This window comes from Antechinus flavipes, chromosome 1 (assembly GCF_016432865.1).
Source record: "Antechinus flavipes isolate AdamAnt ecotype Samford, QLD, Australia chromosome 1, AdamAnt_v2, whole genome shotgun sequence".
Taxonomy (NCBI): domain Eukaryota; kingdom Metazoa; phylum Chordata; class Mammalia; order Dasyuromorphia; family Dasyuridae; genus Antechinus; species Antechinus flavipes.
Window position 1 is genome coordinate 494,521,926 of NC_067398.1, and position 15,446 is coordinate 494,537,371.

The following is a 15,446-nucleotide window of genomic DNA, read 5'->3' on the forward strand; positions in this document are numbered from 1 at the left end:
TGTCAGGGTTATTGTAAAACTGAAGTCTTCTGGAGAACTAAACTTTAAAGTAAGCCAGCAAATTGATGAGGAGGATGGGGTAAGAAGAGAGAGCCCTTTAGGAATAGATGGAAAAAGCAAGAAACTGAGGGTTAACTCCAAGATGGCCACTGTCACTGGACTGTGGACTACATGGAAAAGGGGAAGAGCATAAGAAAATTGTAAAGGTTTGAAAGGTACAGGTTAAAAAAAACTGTAAGATTTTATATTTGATCTGGGAGGTAATAGGGAGCCATTGGAGTTCAATAAGTATTGACATGGTTGAGCTCTTTAGGAAAATCATTTTAACAGGCATATGAAGGATGATTTGGAATTGAGAGGGGATTGTGGTAAAGAGACTAATGAAGAAGTAATTGTATCCAGGTGAGAAATGATGAGGGTGGTATCTGGGTGAGAACAGAAAAGGAGATTATGAAAGATATAGTGCAGACAGGACAAAATTTGGCAGATGTGGGTGAAGTGAGAATGAAGAATGGGGTAAGAAAAAGAGCAATGGGGAGAAGGGGAAATGACTAGGGAAGGGAATGAAAATGGAGAGTCAAACAATTAGTTCCAAATCGCAAAGAGATCAAAGAAAGAGGAAAAGGAGATACACGTGCAAAAATATCTATGATGGCTCTTTTTACAGTAGCAAAGAACTAGAACTGAGGCTGATGGTCACTTGGGGAATGATTGAACAAGTTGGCATATACATATAATGGAATACTATTGTACCAGAAGAAATGATTAAAAGGAAGGTTTCAGAGAAACCTAGGAAGACTTGTAGAAGCTGATGCAGAGGGAAATAAGCAGAGCTAGATGAACAATTTATATTATAATATTCATATTATAATAAGATTATAAAGTAAAATCTTTTAGAAAGACTTAAGATCAATGTTAGCACCAAATTCAATTCTAGAAGACCAATGAAAAAAGTTGTTGTCCACCTTCTAATGCAAAGGTAATGGACTCAAGATGCAGAATGAAAGGTTTTTTGGATATGGTCAAATTGGGGGTTTGTTTTGCTTGATTATATAGATTTGCTACAAGGGTTTTGTTTTTTCTTTTTAAATAAGGAGTAGGTTAGAGCAATAGCAAGGGGAGAGAAAATAAGTGGCAAAAAACTAATTAAAAAGATAATAATAATAAAAAGAATAAAGTGACAAGGATAACCCTGAGGTGACAAACCAGTTGGCTGGAAGGATGCTCATGCTCTTGATAGTCACAGAGAATTTCAGAAAAGTGTTAAGGTTGAAAGGAAAAACATTGAGCTCTTTTTTGGATATGCTGAATTTAAGATGTCTGCATGACATCCAGTTGGTTAAGCAGAACTACAGCTTACATAAAACTAGGACTTTACAACAACATCTGGAAGTCCATAGAAAAAGTAACTGAACCCATAGAATCCCTCACTTAAAGTCTTGACAATAAAGAAGCCTGCAGTGCTGGAAACAAACATAGGAGCTCACCTGACCACAGATGCCCTCCCTCTACAACCACCTGTGCAGGAAATGAGGGATGATCTGGCTGACAAAAATGGACAATGAAGACATATTGGCCCAGATGTGGCACTCTTCCATTCAAGGTAACTTGATTCTAGGAGGGGAAAAGGCAAAAAAAAAAAAAAAAAGAAAGAAAGAAAGAAAAAAAGAAATTCTCAAGTCTAATAGCTACTGTAGATTTAATTGAATCAATTAATCAAAAACATTTAAGAGCCAGGTTTTGGCAAAACAGACAAGAAATCTCTGTTCTCAAGGAACTTATATTCTAATGAGGGTAATAACATAAAGAGGGAGAATGAAAGCAAAACAAATACAAGATGGTTTAGGGAGGGAGGGCATTAGCAGCTAAGGGGATCAGGAAAGGCTTCCTATAGAAAATGTTGTATGACCAGAATCCTGAAATGTACAAGTCTCATGTAAGGTGCTAGGGACAAAAAAAAAAAAAGACAAAAATGAAACATTTCCTGCCCTCAAGGGCATATAGTTTAGAGTCCAAAGTTTAATCCAAAGATTAAAAAATCTGTGCTCTCAATAGTGAGAGTTCCTCCTGGAGTTCCACAGGGCACAACCCAGTAGAAAGGCTCACAAATACCAACAGTAAAATTTTCTGTGTGAACATTTGTTATTGTTATTGTGTGAGTTCAGTCTCATGTCTGATTTTATAATCCCTTTTGAGGTTTTCTTGGCAAAGATAGAGAATGGCTTGCCATTTCCTTCTCCTACTCATTTTCAAGATGAGGAAACTGAGGCAAACAGGATTAGGTAATTTGCCCAGTCACACAGCTAGTGAGTGTCTGAGATTGGATGTCTTCCTGACTCCAAGCCCCTGCTCTATCAGTATTTATCAGTGTCAAGGTTATTGTAGAACTCAGGTCTTCTGCCTCACTTCTGCAGGATTCTCAATTTACTCACACCTGCCAAGTACCAACAAGCTGCCAATATGAGCATTTATAGCTCAGAAATTGACAAAGGCTTGATTCACTGATTGTTGATTGTCTAAATTCTAGACCAGAAACTCAAATAGAAATGGATCTGTGAGGACTGCATATTGACTTAGAAAGTCACAAATCAATGTTATCTTTGTTGCATTGTAATTTATTTTGCTAAACATTTCCACCCTTGAGAATTTGGCAACTCTGTTCTAGAATTAAGAAAGCCATGGAGAAAATTTTAATAATTCAAATTCAATTTAAAGTGTGTAGGGCTTTGGAAACCAGCAGCAGACTCCACATCCCAGTCTGTGATAGTTTCTGCAGCTAAAGTCATCAGCTAATGGTCAATGTGGTAATGGCTTCTCTGAACTCATCCTCAAATAGCGATATATAGCCCTTTAGTTTGTTCATACTCAGAGTCTCCCAGCTTAGTAATGGACCCTGCCAGAGTCAGAGCTTTTAGGCAGACCTTCAAGGATCAACTCTTCTCAGTAAAGAGGCACTGGTAGGACTTTAGAATAAGACACATATGGCAATACAATGATATAAAAATTCTGGTATCTTAACTTACTGAGAGCTTTTTAAATTGTTTTAGTGAATGTCATTCTTTAAGCATATGTCCTATCTAATCAATTTTAATGTAATCATTTATCAAGGACTTACTTCATGCAAAGCACTATGCTGAGTGCTACAAGTATCCAGACAAGTTTAATACCAGGTTTAAACTCTAAAATCTAGTGGGGAGGGGGGGGGAGGATAGGGAAGAAACAAATATGGGAAAAATTCAATGGTAATCAAGATTTACAAAACAGAGACCTCATGGAGAAGTTTATAATCTCAGTCCTTCTATCTCCCTCAAACCATTAAAATACAATCTGTTATCAAGCCTTAGTTAGTCTATTTCCATAATAATAACTGACATTTATATGGGACTCTAAGAGTTACATATCACTTTAAATATATGAGCTCATTGGAGCCTTCTAACAAATCTAAGACTTTTGACAGCAAGGAGATCGAATTAGTCAATACCAAAAAAAAAATTAATTTAGTCTATGTACTGGAATATTGAACCTGAAGGTTAAATACTTTGGCCACTTAAGGAGAGAATGAGTCTCATGAATAGATCCTGATGTTGGGAAATACTGAAGACAAAAGAAAAAGAGAATGGCAGAAGATGAGATAGATGATGTCATGGAAGCAACAAACATGAATTTGGACAGACCAAGAGAGACAGTGAAGGATAGAAGGACCTGACATGCTACAGTCCAAAAAGCCACAAAGAATCAGACACTAGTGAAAAACTGAACAACAACATACTAAAAAAAATTATTAGCACTCTAGGAAGTGTGAGGAAATTAAGGGATCAGATACATTAAATCTCTTTACTCTTTGTCACAAAGCTAGTACTCAGATATTTGAACCTGGGTCTTTCTTTTCTTAATTAATTGATTAGTTTCTTTTTTTTAGTGTTTTATTTTTCCAAGATAGTTTTCAAAACCTGGTATTCCAAATTTTTCTCTGTCTCCTCCCTTCTCCCTCCCCAAATCAGCAAGCAATCTGATATAAGTTGAACATGTGCAATTCTTTCATATTTGTTATGCTGCGCAAAAAAAAAAAAAAATCAGATCAAAAAGGGAAAAAAACACACAAAAAAGCAAACAAACAAAAACAAAAGGTGAAAATGCAATGCTTTGATCCACATCCACTCTCCATAATTCTCTCCCTGAATGCAGATGGCACTTAATCACCTCATTGTTGAAAAGAGCCAAATCCATCATAGTTGATCATCATATAATCTTGTTGTTACTGTATACAATGTTCTCTTGTGAACTTGAGTCCTTCTAACTCCAAAGGGACATCCCTATTCTATTTACCAAGTTGTTTCTTCATCTAGCCCTTCTATTTAAACCCTTCTCTTCATCCACACAAACAACTACACCCTATCCTAGTTTCTTTATCACTTCTTAACTGGACTTCTGCAATGTTCCCTAACTCATTTACCTACTTTTGGTCTCTCTCCTCACTATTCTATCCCCCTATATAGTTTTCAAGATTATCTCAAATCTGACCTCCATTGTTCCTCCATTGTATTCTTCCATTACCTCCAATGTAGTAGTACAAGTAGATAAGGAGAGAAAGAAAGATGCAAAGAGACAGAAAGAGAGACACGGAGAGAAGGAAAGACTCAGAAAAAGAGGAGAGAGAGAGAGAGAGAGAGAGAGAGAGAGAGAGAGAGAGAGTTAGAGACAGAGAGACAGAGAGAGATAGAGAGAGACAGAGAGAGACAGACAGACAGACACAGAGAGAGATATACAGAGAGAGACAGAGAGAGAGAGAGTACTCACAGTGCCTTGTATATAACAGGCTTGGAAAAAAAAGAGAATTCACTTTAGGCTGGAATTTGACTTTTTGAAAACTATATTCAAGAATAGAGTTTATCCACTAGAATATAAGTTACCTACCTGTGGCGACTTCAGGATGATGCCCTGGAACACAGATTCTAAAGGTGAAGGATCTGGGGGCACAACAGGACTCATTCCACCACTTAGTGCATCTAAAACTACTGCTCTTGGAGGAGTTTCATGTGCTAAAAGGACACAGGAGGAACTAAAAATAGAATTTTAAAATAATTCTTTTTCTGAAGGAAAAGATAAACCATGCATTACTTTTAGACAAAAGGAAAATACAAAGAAGTGTCAGTCAATAGTTCTTAGAGAGGCTACCTTGCAATTGCAGTGTAAAGAGCACTCTTAGTCCCATCCCAACCCCGTGAAGCAGGCAGGATAGTTCTTATGATCCCAGTTTTGTCGAGAAGGAAAATGAGCTTCAGAGAGGTTCAGTTTTTTGGCTAAGATCACACCGCAGAACTCCAACCTCCTGATTATAAGCTCAGGACTGTTTCCACTCTGCTGTGCTGTTATTTACCAGACTATATCAGGCAGGCAAAAGAGTGGAGGTAGCGAGGACACAGAAGACAGAATGATGGCACGGTGTCAGGAAAAGAACGTCACACCTGGAGCTAGGAGATCTGAATTTGAGATCTGTCTCTGACTACTTAGGAGCTGTGTGACATTAGGCTTGCTTTAGCTCCCTGGCAGCTAGATGGCACAATGGAGATAGTACTGAGCCTGGAATCAGAAACATCTGAGTTCAAATCCAGCCTCTAAAACAAATCATTTCACCTCTCCCTGCCTCTGTTTCCTCAACTATAAAATGGGGATAATAATAGCATAAACTTCAGAGCGGTTATGAGAATCAAATGAGAAAATATTTATAAAGGACTTAGTGTGGCACATAGTAGGTACATAATCAACACCTCTTTCTTTTCTTCTGTAGCCTCAACTTTCTTACCTGTATAATGAGGAGGATAGAACTAGCTGATCTTTGAGACTTTATCCAGCTCCAACAGCTTATGCCCCTTGCTCAAAGATTTTATGGGACACATGGAATCTGTCAAATTGTACTGGTTTTCTATCTTAATGTTCTGACCAAGCGACTAAATTTTTTTTTTTGCTCCAAAGCACTGAAGTTGGCATATAGTCACAATCTGACCAATGCTATTGGTCAGCATGTGGAGAAAAAGCTGATTTTTCAGTTTCAGGTGAGGGCTAGAATGAAAACGGCTGGAACATCCCTGGCTGGAGCTAAAGTTAACTGTCTATCCTATTAGTGGTTATGAGGATCAAATGAGATAATCAGATGGGACATACTCAAAAAGCAAAAATAGACAATGCAAATAGTTATTTAATTATAATACATAACTAATATTATGATATAAATATCTCTCGAAAACATATAGATAAGAAACAGAGGAGAGGCAGAATGGACTTAATTTATTTTGAATTCACACCTTGATTCCCATTAGGTCCTCCCTAATTCCCCTTAGGTCTTGGACACAAAGAGCCATTATCTTCTTCCATAATTGAATAAGAAAATTTTAAAAATTTCACACAAAAAATAAACCTACAACTCCCCCAAACAAATACACTAGGTAATTAAGGAGGGCCTATGATTATCTCAGTCTTTGCAATGAAAAGATTCAGACATGAAGAGAAGATAAAAGGACTTGACCAGTCATGTAGTGAATGAATCAGAGCCAAATGAAGCTCAGAATAGAACCAGATTGCTGTCCTTAGGGTGCTGAGTCTATGCTACTTCCCTTGAACACTGATGTTTCTGCTCCTTGAATCTGTAGCCTTCTGAGCATACTGCATAGATTAAGCTTCTGATTTTGTTTTATAACAAGCATTGACTTTTAACAAAATAGCCTATAATCATATCTGAAGTCAAATGTAATATTTCAGTCACAAGGGGATTGGAACATCCTGTTAGGCACAACTTTTGGGTTCAAGTCTTTCTCCCCATTAGAAAAGATCAAAGAGAGGAGAAAGAAGAAGTACATACCTTTGATTAACAAATTGCCCATATCTGGCAATGCAGTGTACACTGGGTTTCACATATTCTGTAGAGAATTCTCCCACTGGTATAATACAAATTTGGTGCTATTGAATGAAAATAACACAAAAGATACTTAAAGTTTATAAGTTTTTAGGCAACACAAAAGTTTCATTCAAAGAAAGAACTAATTTTTACTCAACACATCCTCTATTTTAAGGCTTTTAAATTTTTTTCCATTTGCAACTCTTTTTTTGCCTTGAAATTTTTATTTCCTTGCCTGGTAGGTACTACAGATACAACTGGTCTCTGCTCTCAAGAAGCTTACATTCTTCTCTTACATATTTTAATCAATAAAACACAATTTCCCAACCCAACATAGTTCCCCAAAAGGAAATAAGAACTGCACAGAATAGAAATCTAAGTGTTTATGTAACTCACATTTTAAAAATATGACCTACCTTCATTAATAAAAGACTAATAATAATAATAATGGGGGAGAACAACTAGGTGGCACAGTAGATGCATCCCTGGGGGCAGATTTAAAATCCTGTTGCTTCATATTTAATCTATCTATATTGGATTACTTGCTTTTTAGGGGAGGGGAGAAGAGAGAAAAATTTGGAACACAAAGTTTTACAAGAGTGAATTTCAAAACTATCTCTGCGTGTATTTTCAAAAATAAAAAGCTATTATTATTCAAAAAAAGCAACATAATCTTGTGGAGCATACAGACCAGTGCTGGAGGAGAATATAACCTATTCACAATGATAACAGATTTCAGGTTAATGATAAAACTTGAAATTATGCTTAAAAAATCCTGTTGCTTTTTGAATCTTCCTGACTCGAAGTCCAGTACTTTACCTATTGTGTCACCAAGCTACCTGACTGATTTGGTCAATAATAGATATTAATCAAAGCAAAAGTCAGTGATGGGAAAGAATGACAAAATAAAACCTTATTAGCTTTAGCAGTTGAAGAAAAAGAGTATATTGACAAGTATAGAGTAAACATAATTGCTCCTATTGTATTCTTATAAAGTGAAAAAAAATTGTGAATGATGTATTTGTAATGAAATTCCAAAGCAATGAATCATGATGAGGTGGGTTTTTAAAAATAAATTTCCAATGGAATCTGCAAGAAGACAATTTTCAATTTTAATAGAGAAGACAGGTTTGGAATGGTGCTGTTCTGATGAGAAAAATCCATTCAGCTATCACTGGAGAAAAGAAGTTTGCTTCAGTGATCATCATCTTGGTGAAGTAATTGAAGTTAAGTGACTTGCCCAAGTGACTGCTTATGTCAAGTGTCTGAGGTCCGATTTAAATTCAGGTCCTCTTGAGTCCTGAGCTTGTGCTCATTTTTTTGTTTGTTTGTTTTTTGTTGTTGTTGTTGTTGTTTTTTTGCAAGGAGAATTTTCTTTTGAAAGAAATTGTTATTAATAAGTTTTGAAACAATGAAAAAACAAGATGAAAATAATGTTTTAGGAAGATTAGTTCAACAATATGATATAGGGTAGATTAGAAGGTGAAACGTTGAAGTCAGTGAGATAAGGCCAATCAGCAGGTAATAACAGAATTTGGTCAGAGTGCACAGCACCACAGGATGATGGGAGAAGTATTAGAATGCAAGTCTGAGAACCTTCTTTGGAATCCTAATTCAAACATCTATGAAACTTGGGTCACTTATTCTCTTTGGATTTTCTGTAAAGTAAAGACAAGGCTTTATCTAAGCTTTCTTCTAGCTATAAACTGATGATTCTATTATTCTCCCACATCATATTGGGTGCTCTGGAAGACATAGAAATATAAATCAGTTATCCAATTAACAACCTACTTGGGAGGGGGAGTGATAAGAAAACTATGTGAAATAGAGAATAACATCATACATTATGTTTAATTAGGTGTTCAATTGTGTGATTCAGTCTATTAAATCTGTTAAGTGCTGTAGGTTTGAAAAGAATCTATCATGTAGAACCATAGTCCTGACTCCAAGTCCAGTTCTTTACCTATTGCATCACCAAGATATCTAACAGATTTGGTCAATAATAGATATTAATCAAAGCAAAAGTCAATGATGGGAAAGAATAACAAATTAAAACCTTATTAGCTTTAATAGTTGAGTAAAAATAATATATTGACAGTATAGAATAAACATAATGGTTCCTACAGTATTCTTATAAAGTGAAAAAAATTTGTTTAGATTTCACAAGGCAAGAGGGATTAATGATAAACCTTGAGAGGAGGATGAAAGGAAGAAAAAGAATATTCCATGAGGGGAGAGATAAGATATATACAAAAACATATTCCTAGTCAAGTGAGGAGACTGACCCAAGACTAGAATGAAATGTCTATTTCGGGAAGTAGAAACCCAATTATATTCAGTATAAGTATAAGGTATTTCAGATAGCTAGGTGGCACAGTGCATATACAGACTTGATGAAAGACTAAATATGGAAGAACAGAAGAAAATTAGAGCTAAAAGAAATCTTAGGAATAATCTCACCTACTTTACAAGAGCCTAAACCCTAGCGCAGGGGTCCTCAAACTTTTTAAATAGGGAGCCAGTTCACTGTCCCTCAGACTGTTGGAGGGCCGGATTATAGTAAAAAAACTTTGTTTTGTGGGCCTTTAAATAAAGAAACTTCATAGCCCTGGGTGAGAGGGATAATCGTCCTCAACTGCCACATCTGGCCCGCAGGCATAGTTTGAGGACTCCTGCCCCAGAGAAATCAACTAATTTTGTCTAAGGTTACAATGTTGGAACAAGAAAAGTTATGGATAAAAGGAGAACCAAGAAAATTGCTAATATTTTGGTATTCCAATACTTTGGGTTTTGTTGTTGTTGTTGTTGTTGTTGTTGTTTTTGTTGTTGTTGTAAGAATCTCCAAAACCACCTAGCTCCTTTCTACCAGGTAGCTGCTCACCTGGCTGGTCAGCTAGCAAAACTCATCCAACTTTTATACTCACTCCATTCTAGTCCCTAGATCCCAAATAGCCACTTCAACTCACAGTTATAAGCAAATTATTGGTCAACTATAAAAACCTACTCAACTTCTCACCCTTCCCTCAGTCCCATGCCCAACTGCAGGCTGGTGTCACTTAATAATACAAACATATTTGGATTTTAAATTATTTTATATTAAACCTTTGAAACAAGTTCCTTACAAGTACTGATTGCATCAAAAAATGAATATCCTGGAACTAACCAATGAAAATTTAACAATATCTCTGGAGAAAACCAATAACAGATCCAAATTTTTGTTTTCCAAGACTAAAGTTGCAGATAATTAAAGGGAAGATATGCTTTCAGGATAGAAAATAATCTATCAACAGCATCATATTTGAACTATTTTAGAAAAAAATTTAAATTTGTCCTGTTTTCAACAATGTTTTTATCATTCTTTGGTGATCTCCAAAAGATAGTGAGAAATGGATCTATAATATTTCATAGGTAGATTACTCAAGCTCTGAAGAATTTACTATCAAGTTCTGATGGATATTGTCACCTAAACACATTTGTTGTATACATTTGTTGACTCCAGTTCCCAGGAACTAAGAAAAATAAACTTCAAAACTTTTACCTTCTTGCTCCAAGTAAGGTATGAATCATAGGTTTTAACTAGAGAGCCCTTTGATTTAATCTGGTCTTTTTTCTTTGTAGGAAAAATGAGAAGTTAATTCCCCAGACAGTTAATTCCAAGGCTCCAAAAACTAGAAAAATAAATTCTAAAATCGTTATTTTTCTGTTCCAAGCCTCTGATTTGAACTAGTCCTTTTTCTTAGTAGGAAAAATGGGGAAGTTAATTCCCTGGATTATGCAGAGAATAGGGAATGTATGAGTTAGAATGGATAAACTCAACAGCCATGAGTTTTAGAATGGTTTCATTATTTTATTTGCTGCATAACAATCCTCAAAACATTAAAACATAGCTACACATTAAATAAAGGTAGTACGCTTACAATGTTAACACAGCTGGGTGTTACAGTGGATAGAATTCTGGGCCTGGAGTCAGGAACACTCATCTTCCTGAGTTCAAAGCTAGCCTCAGACAATTACTAGCTGTATGATCCTGAGCAAGTCACTTAATTCTGTTTGACTCATTTTCCTCATCTGTAAAATGATCTGAAGAAGGAAATGGCAAATCATTCCAATACCTTTACCAAGAAAACCTCAAATTGAGTCAGTCACAACTGAACAACTAAACAATACACTTAAAATGAAAATAATTTAAATGTAAATACTATGGTATTTTAAAGCTCAGTCTAATGTCTGTATTATTCTATTCTGTTAGAGCAGATAATAGTACCTGGCAATTACATTGAAATATTAGGTTTGGAAAGCATTTGACTTGTACTTGTGTCCCTGACAACTGGCCCAGGTACTTAATTCACTTATGAATCACATAGCTTATTAGTGCCAGAGGCAGGATTTGAGTTCCAGACACCATTCTTTCTACTACACTATAACTATGCCTTCAGGATCAAGAACTCACTGTACTTTAATAGTCATGGTGAAATGGAAGTCAATCAATTGGCTTCATTTATTGAGTGGAAGCTCAAGTTGTAGTGCATCATACTAAATGCTGAGATTGGCAAGATATTAAAAAGAACAGTTCTCAAAGTTCTTCAAATATAGTAAGATTAAATGAACACATAAGATTCCATACCACCAAAATATGAGAACAAAATATAAGTACTGAGGGAGGGGGACTGATGGGAGAAGCAAATAGATTTCTTAGTTTCCCCCAGTATCCCAAGTATTACAACAGTGATGAATTAAAAACCTGAGAGGCAGAAGTTCTGGGTAATTAGTGATCGATTTATTAACTAGACTAGTGATTGATGGTCCATGATTTCTCTCAGAAAACCAAAGACAAAATCATGGGAAGTCTGAAAGCCTTAAAAATGTTTTGAAAGGGAATGCACTTGACAAGTGAAAAATCAACCCTGATTGGTTGACATTTGATAAGGAGGTAAATTAAAAATCTTCACATCCTGCTGCTGAGAATATGGCTTGATCATGATAGTTGCCTCCAGCAAGCTGGACAGGGGAATTCATCTTCATGCAGACCAATCTAATTGATTTTCTTTTTTATCAGTCACCCTAAATTCTAATGGAAGGGTACAAGGACTAGGGGCTGTTCTCCTTGGAGCAATAACTCATCCAGACTGAATTCTGTTTACACTCCAAACAGAAGTAAGGTCTCCTCTTGGGTGGAATTCTGTCAAGATCTAGGAGCATGTTCCAGAGCATGTTCCCAGAGAGTTAGGGCAATCTCATCAATTAGTCATGTCTTTCAGACATGACTTTTTATAAGGGCTCGGCCTTAAGTGAGGAAACAGAAGAACAGCCTGTATCTTAATTTAACAATTGGTTTTTAACAGCTAAAAAAAATTCTCTCACTACAAAGTAAGCCAAAAGGTTTCTTAAAATACATTTATCAAAACTCAGTAGAAGAGCTAGTCATCTCCAGCTAGCAAGGAGGACAGTGACAATGATTCTCACCAATTCAGGGCTTCTGGATCAGTAGTAAAGGAGAGTACTTCTTTGTGATGTTTTTTCTTTTTGTTTGTTTGCTTTGAAATATTCTCAAACATTCTAGAATATAATGATCAGGCAATCCAACTATGGGCAGAATTCTTTTTTTTCCCCAACAATATTTTATTTTTTCAAAGGCATGCAAAAATAGTTTTTAACATTCAGTTCCAAATTTTTCTTCCTCTCTTCTCCCTTTCTAAGATAGCAAGCAATATAGGTTAAATATGTACAATTATTTTAAACATATTTCCATATTTGTCATGTTGTGCAAGCAAAATCAGACTAAGGAGGAGGGAACATAAGAAAGAAAATAAAACAAAACAAAAATGAAAGTACTATGATTCAATCTACATTCAATCTCCATAGTTCTCTCTTTGGATGTGATGGCATTTTCTATCCAAAGTCTATTGGAATTGTATAGGCAGAATTCTTAATCGGATGGTTTAAATGATGAATCAAGAGGAATTTCTGGTTCTTTGGCAAAACTCCTATTCCCTGAGAGATTGTCAGTGTTCTTGACCACTTTCTCCTCACATTCTCTCAACCCCCATCCCATTAACTTTATTTTTCTTTGTTTTCAACATTAAAAAAGCTGTCTTCTTTTAATATGATACTGAAAATATCATATTAAGTCTTGGTAATTCTGCCAAATATGAGTGTTTAGTGTCAATCTATGTAGTTGGCTGCTACTCTTGTTCTAGATCTGTGATTTTATCAGTCTGGGGATAACACAGCTTTTTAAAGAAATTTTCATTAGGCATTGAGCAATTGAGTGTCTTGCCAAGGTCAAATGGATAGTGTTGGACATGGAGCCAAGAATTACTGAATTCAAATAAAGCCATAGACACTGACTAGCTTTAGCTATGTTACATTGAACAAATCACCCTGTCTCTCAGTTTCATTATCCATAAAATGGGGATAATAATAGCATCTCCTTAACAGACTTGGAGATTAAAATTGATCCTGTTTATTGATCCTATTTACATTAATCGATTTTGTCCTATACCTGCTTAAGTAGGGTTTTTTTTTTTGGTCTCTGAACTTAACTCAAAGTTCAGATAGCCTATAATGAGTTATGTTTAAAAATATATTTATTACTACTTCAAAGAATTTTGCTGACTTGGGAAATGTGTGTGAACATTAAGAGAATTGGGCCTGATATCTCTACTATCAAGCTATCCTTCAAGGATGTCTGGTTTACTGTACAAAAGTCTGGGCCATTATCTCACACCTGGACTCAAAAAAAGAGTACTTTTTATCTTATGAGAGAAATGGGGATGGAGTTTTGTGGTAAAAGTCACCAAACTTTCAATCAATCATGTTGTTCCTTCCACCTAGCTCTATAACTAATCATATTATCCTTAATCCCATGATGTCATCTATCCTGTATTATTCTTTATTCTTACTTCCCAAAATCTATATAAGAGAAATTATCCTTTTTCTCAGAGATCTTTGGCATTAATGGAGACAAGCCATTGGCCTGTTTATTGACCAGTAGCAAACCTCTGCTAATAAATCTTGTTCAGAGAGCTACCTCAATTCATCCTTTGTTAGATTCCGATTACAACAGTAATCAGGATAAAATGAAGTCATTTTTGTAAAATGCTCTGCAAACCTTACAGTGATATATAAACACTATTATTATCTTTGTATGAAGCACATTGCATTGAACCAATAATAATGAGTTTATTTGAAATCTATAAGCAACAAGAATCCACCACAGTTCATGGAATTGGGGGAGTGACATGACTGCCCTTTAGAAAAATCTCTCTGGCATTTGTGTGGAGAATGGATTAGAATTTGCTTTGTGTTTTTTTATTAAAGCTTTTTATTTTCAAAACATATGCATGGATATTTTTTCAACATTGACGCTTACAAAACCTTGTGTTTCAAATTTTCTCTTCTTTCTCCCCACCTCCTCCACTAGATGGCAAGTAATCCAATATATGTAAAACATGTTAAAATATATGTTAAACCCCAATATATGTATACATATTTATACAATTATCTTATTGCACAAGAAAAATCAGATCAAAAAGGAAAATAATGATAAAGAAAACAAAATGCAAGCAAATAATAACAAAAAGAGTGAAAATGTTGTGTTGTCATCCACACTCAGTTCCCACAGTCCCCTCTCTCTGAGTACAGATGGCTCTCTTCATAACAAGATCATTGAAACTAGCTTGAATCATCTCATTGTTGAAGAGAGCCACATCCATCAGACTTGATAATGGTATAATCTTATTGTTACCTTGTATGATGATCTCCTGGTTCTGCTCATTTCACTTAGCATCAGTTCATGTAAATCTCTCCAGGTCTCTCTACAATTAACCTGCTGATCATTTCTTATAGAACAATAATATTCCATAACATTCATATACCATAACTTATTCAGCCATTCTCCAATTGATGGACATCCACTCAGTTTCCAGTTTCTTGCCACTACAAAAAGGACTGCCACAAACATTTTTGCACATGTGGGTCCCTTTAATGGATTGGAATTTGGAAGGGATTGAGGTAATGAAACCAATTAAATAATGATATATGGCATCTTGAGATTTACAAAGTATTTTTACAAATTTTATCTCAATTTTCCCTTACAATTATCATAGAAGATAGATGCTAGTCTAATCCCCATTTTACAGTTGAGAAAACTAAGGAAGATGGAGGTATTCAAATAGTATAGTAGCTCAAATTTGAACTTAGGTCTTGATTTCAGGTCTAGAACTCGAGTGTTTTCACCACCTAGCTGCATATAATTTAGTTCTTCCTCACTTTTATTTACTGCTTAATATTCTTTTTATGAAATAAGGAAACAATAGGTAAATCACATACCAGAAGAAAATGGGCAAAGCGTGCCTTCAACTGGATCCTTGCATCTGCTAAGAGTTCATACACAGCAACACGGTTCAGATCATCCACCACAAAACTCCGACAGAGAAAGCTAAAAGAGAACAGAATTCAAACTCTCATCTCTTAGAATTTTGTTCATTTTTCTCCTCTCATTAAGGCAGTTGTTGTTTTTTTAATCTCTCATATTTTCACCAAGTATAGTGCC

General features: G+C 35.5%; 1 protein-coding gene across 1 annotated transcript in view; it reads right to left on the reverse strand.

Annotated features, from left to right (window-relative positions):
* Positions 1-15,446, reverse strand: part of LAMA3 (laminin subunit alpha 3) — a 299,158-nt gene that overhangs the window by 108,624 nt on the left and 175,088 nt on the right. Inside the window, exons 28-31 of the mRNA XM_051970336.1 lie at positions 15,224-15,332; positions 6,857-6,954; positions 4,915-5,059; positions 1,488-1,614 (exon numbers count right to left, since the gene is read on the reverse strand). Of these exons, the coding sequence (XP_051826296.1) occupies positions 1,488-1,614; positions 4,915-5,059; positions 6,857-6,954; positions 15,224-15,332 (479 nt within the window). The remainder of the gene's footprint in view (positions 1-1,487; positions 1,615-4,914; positions 5,060-6,856; positions 6,955-15,223; positions 15,333-15,446) is intronic.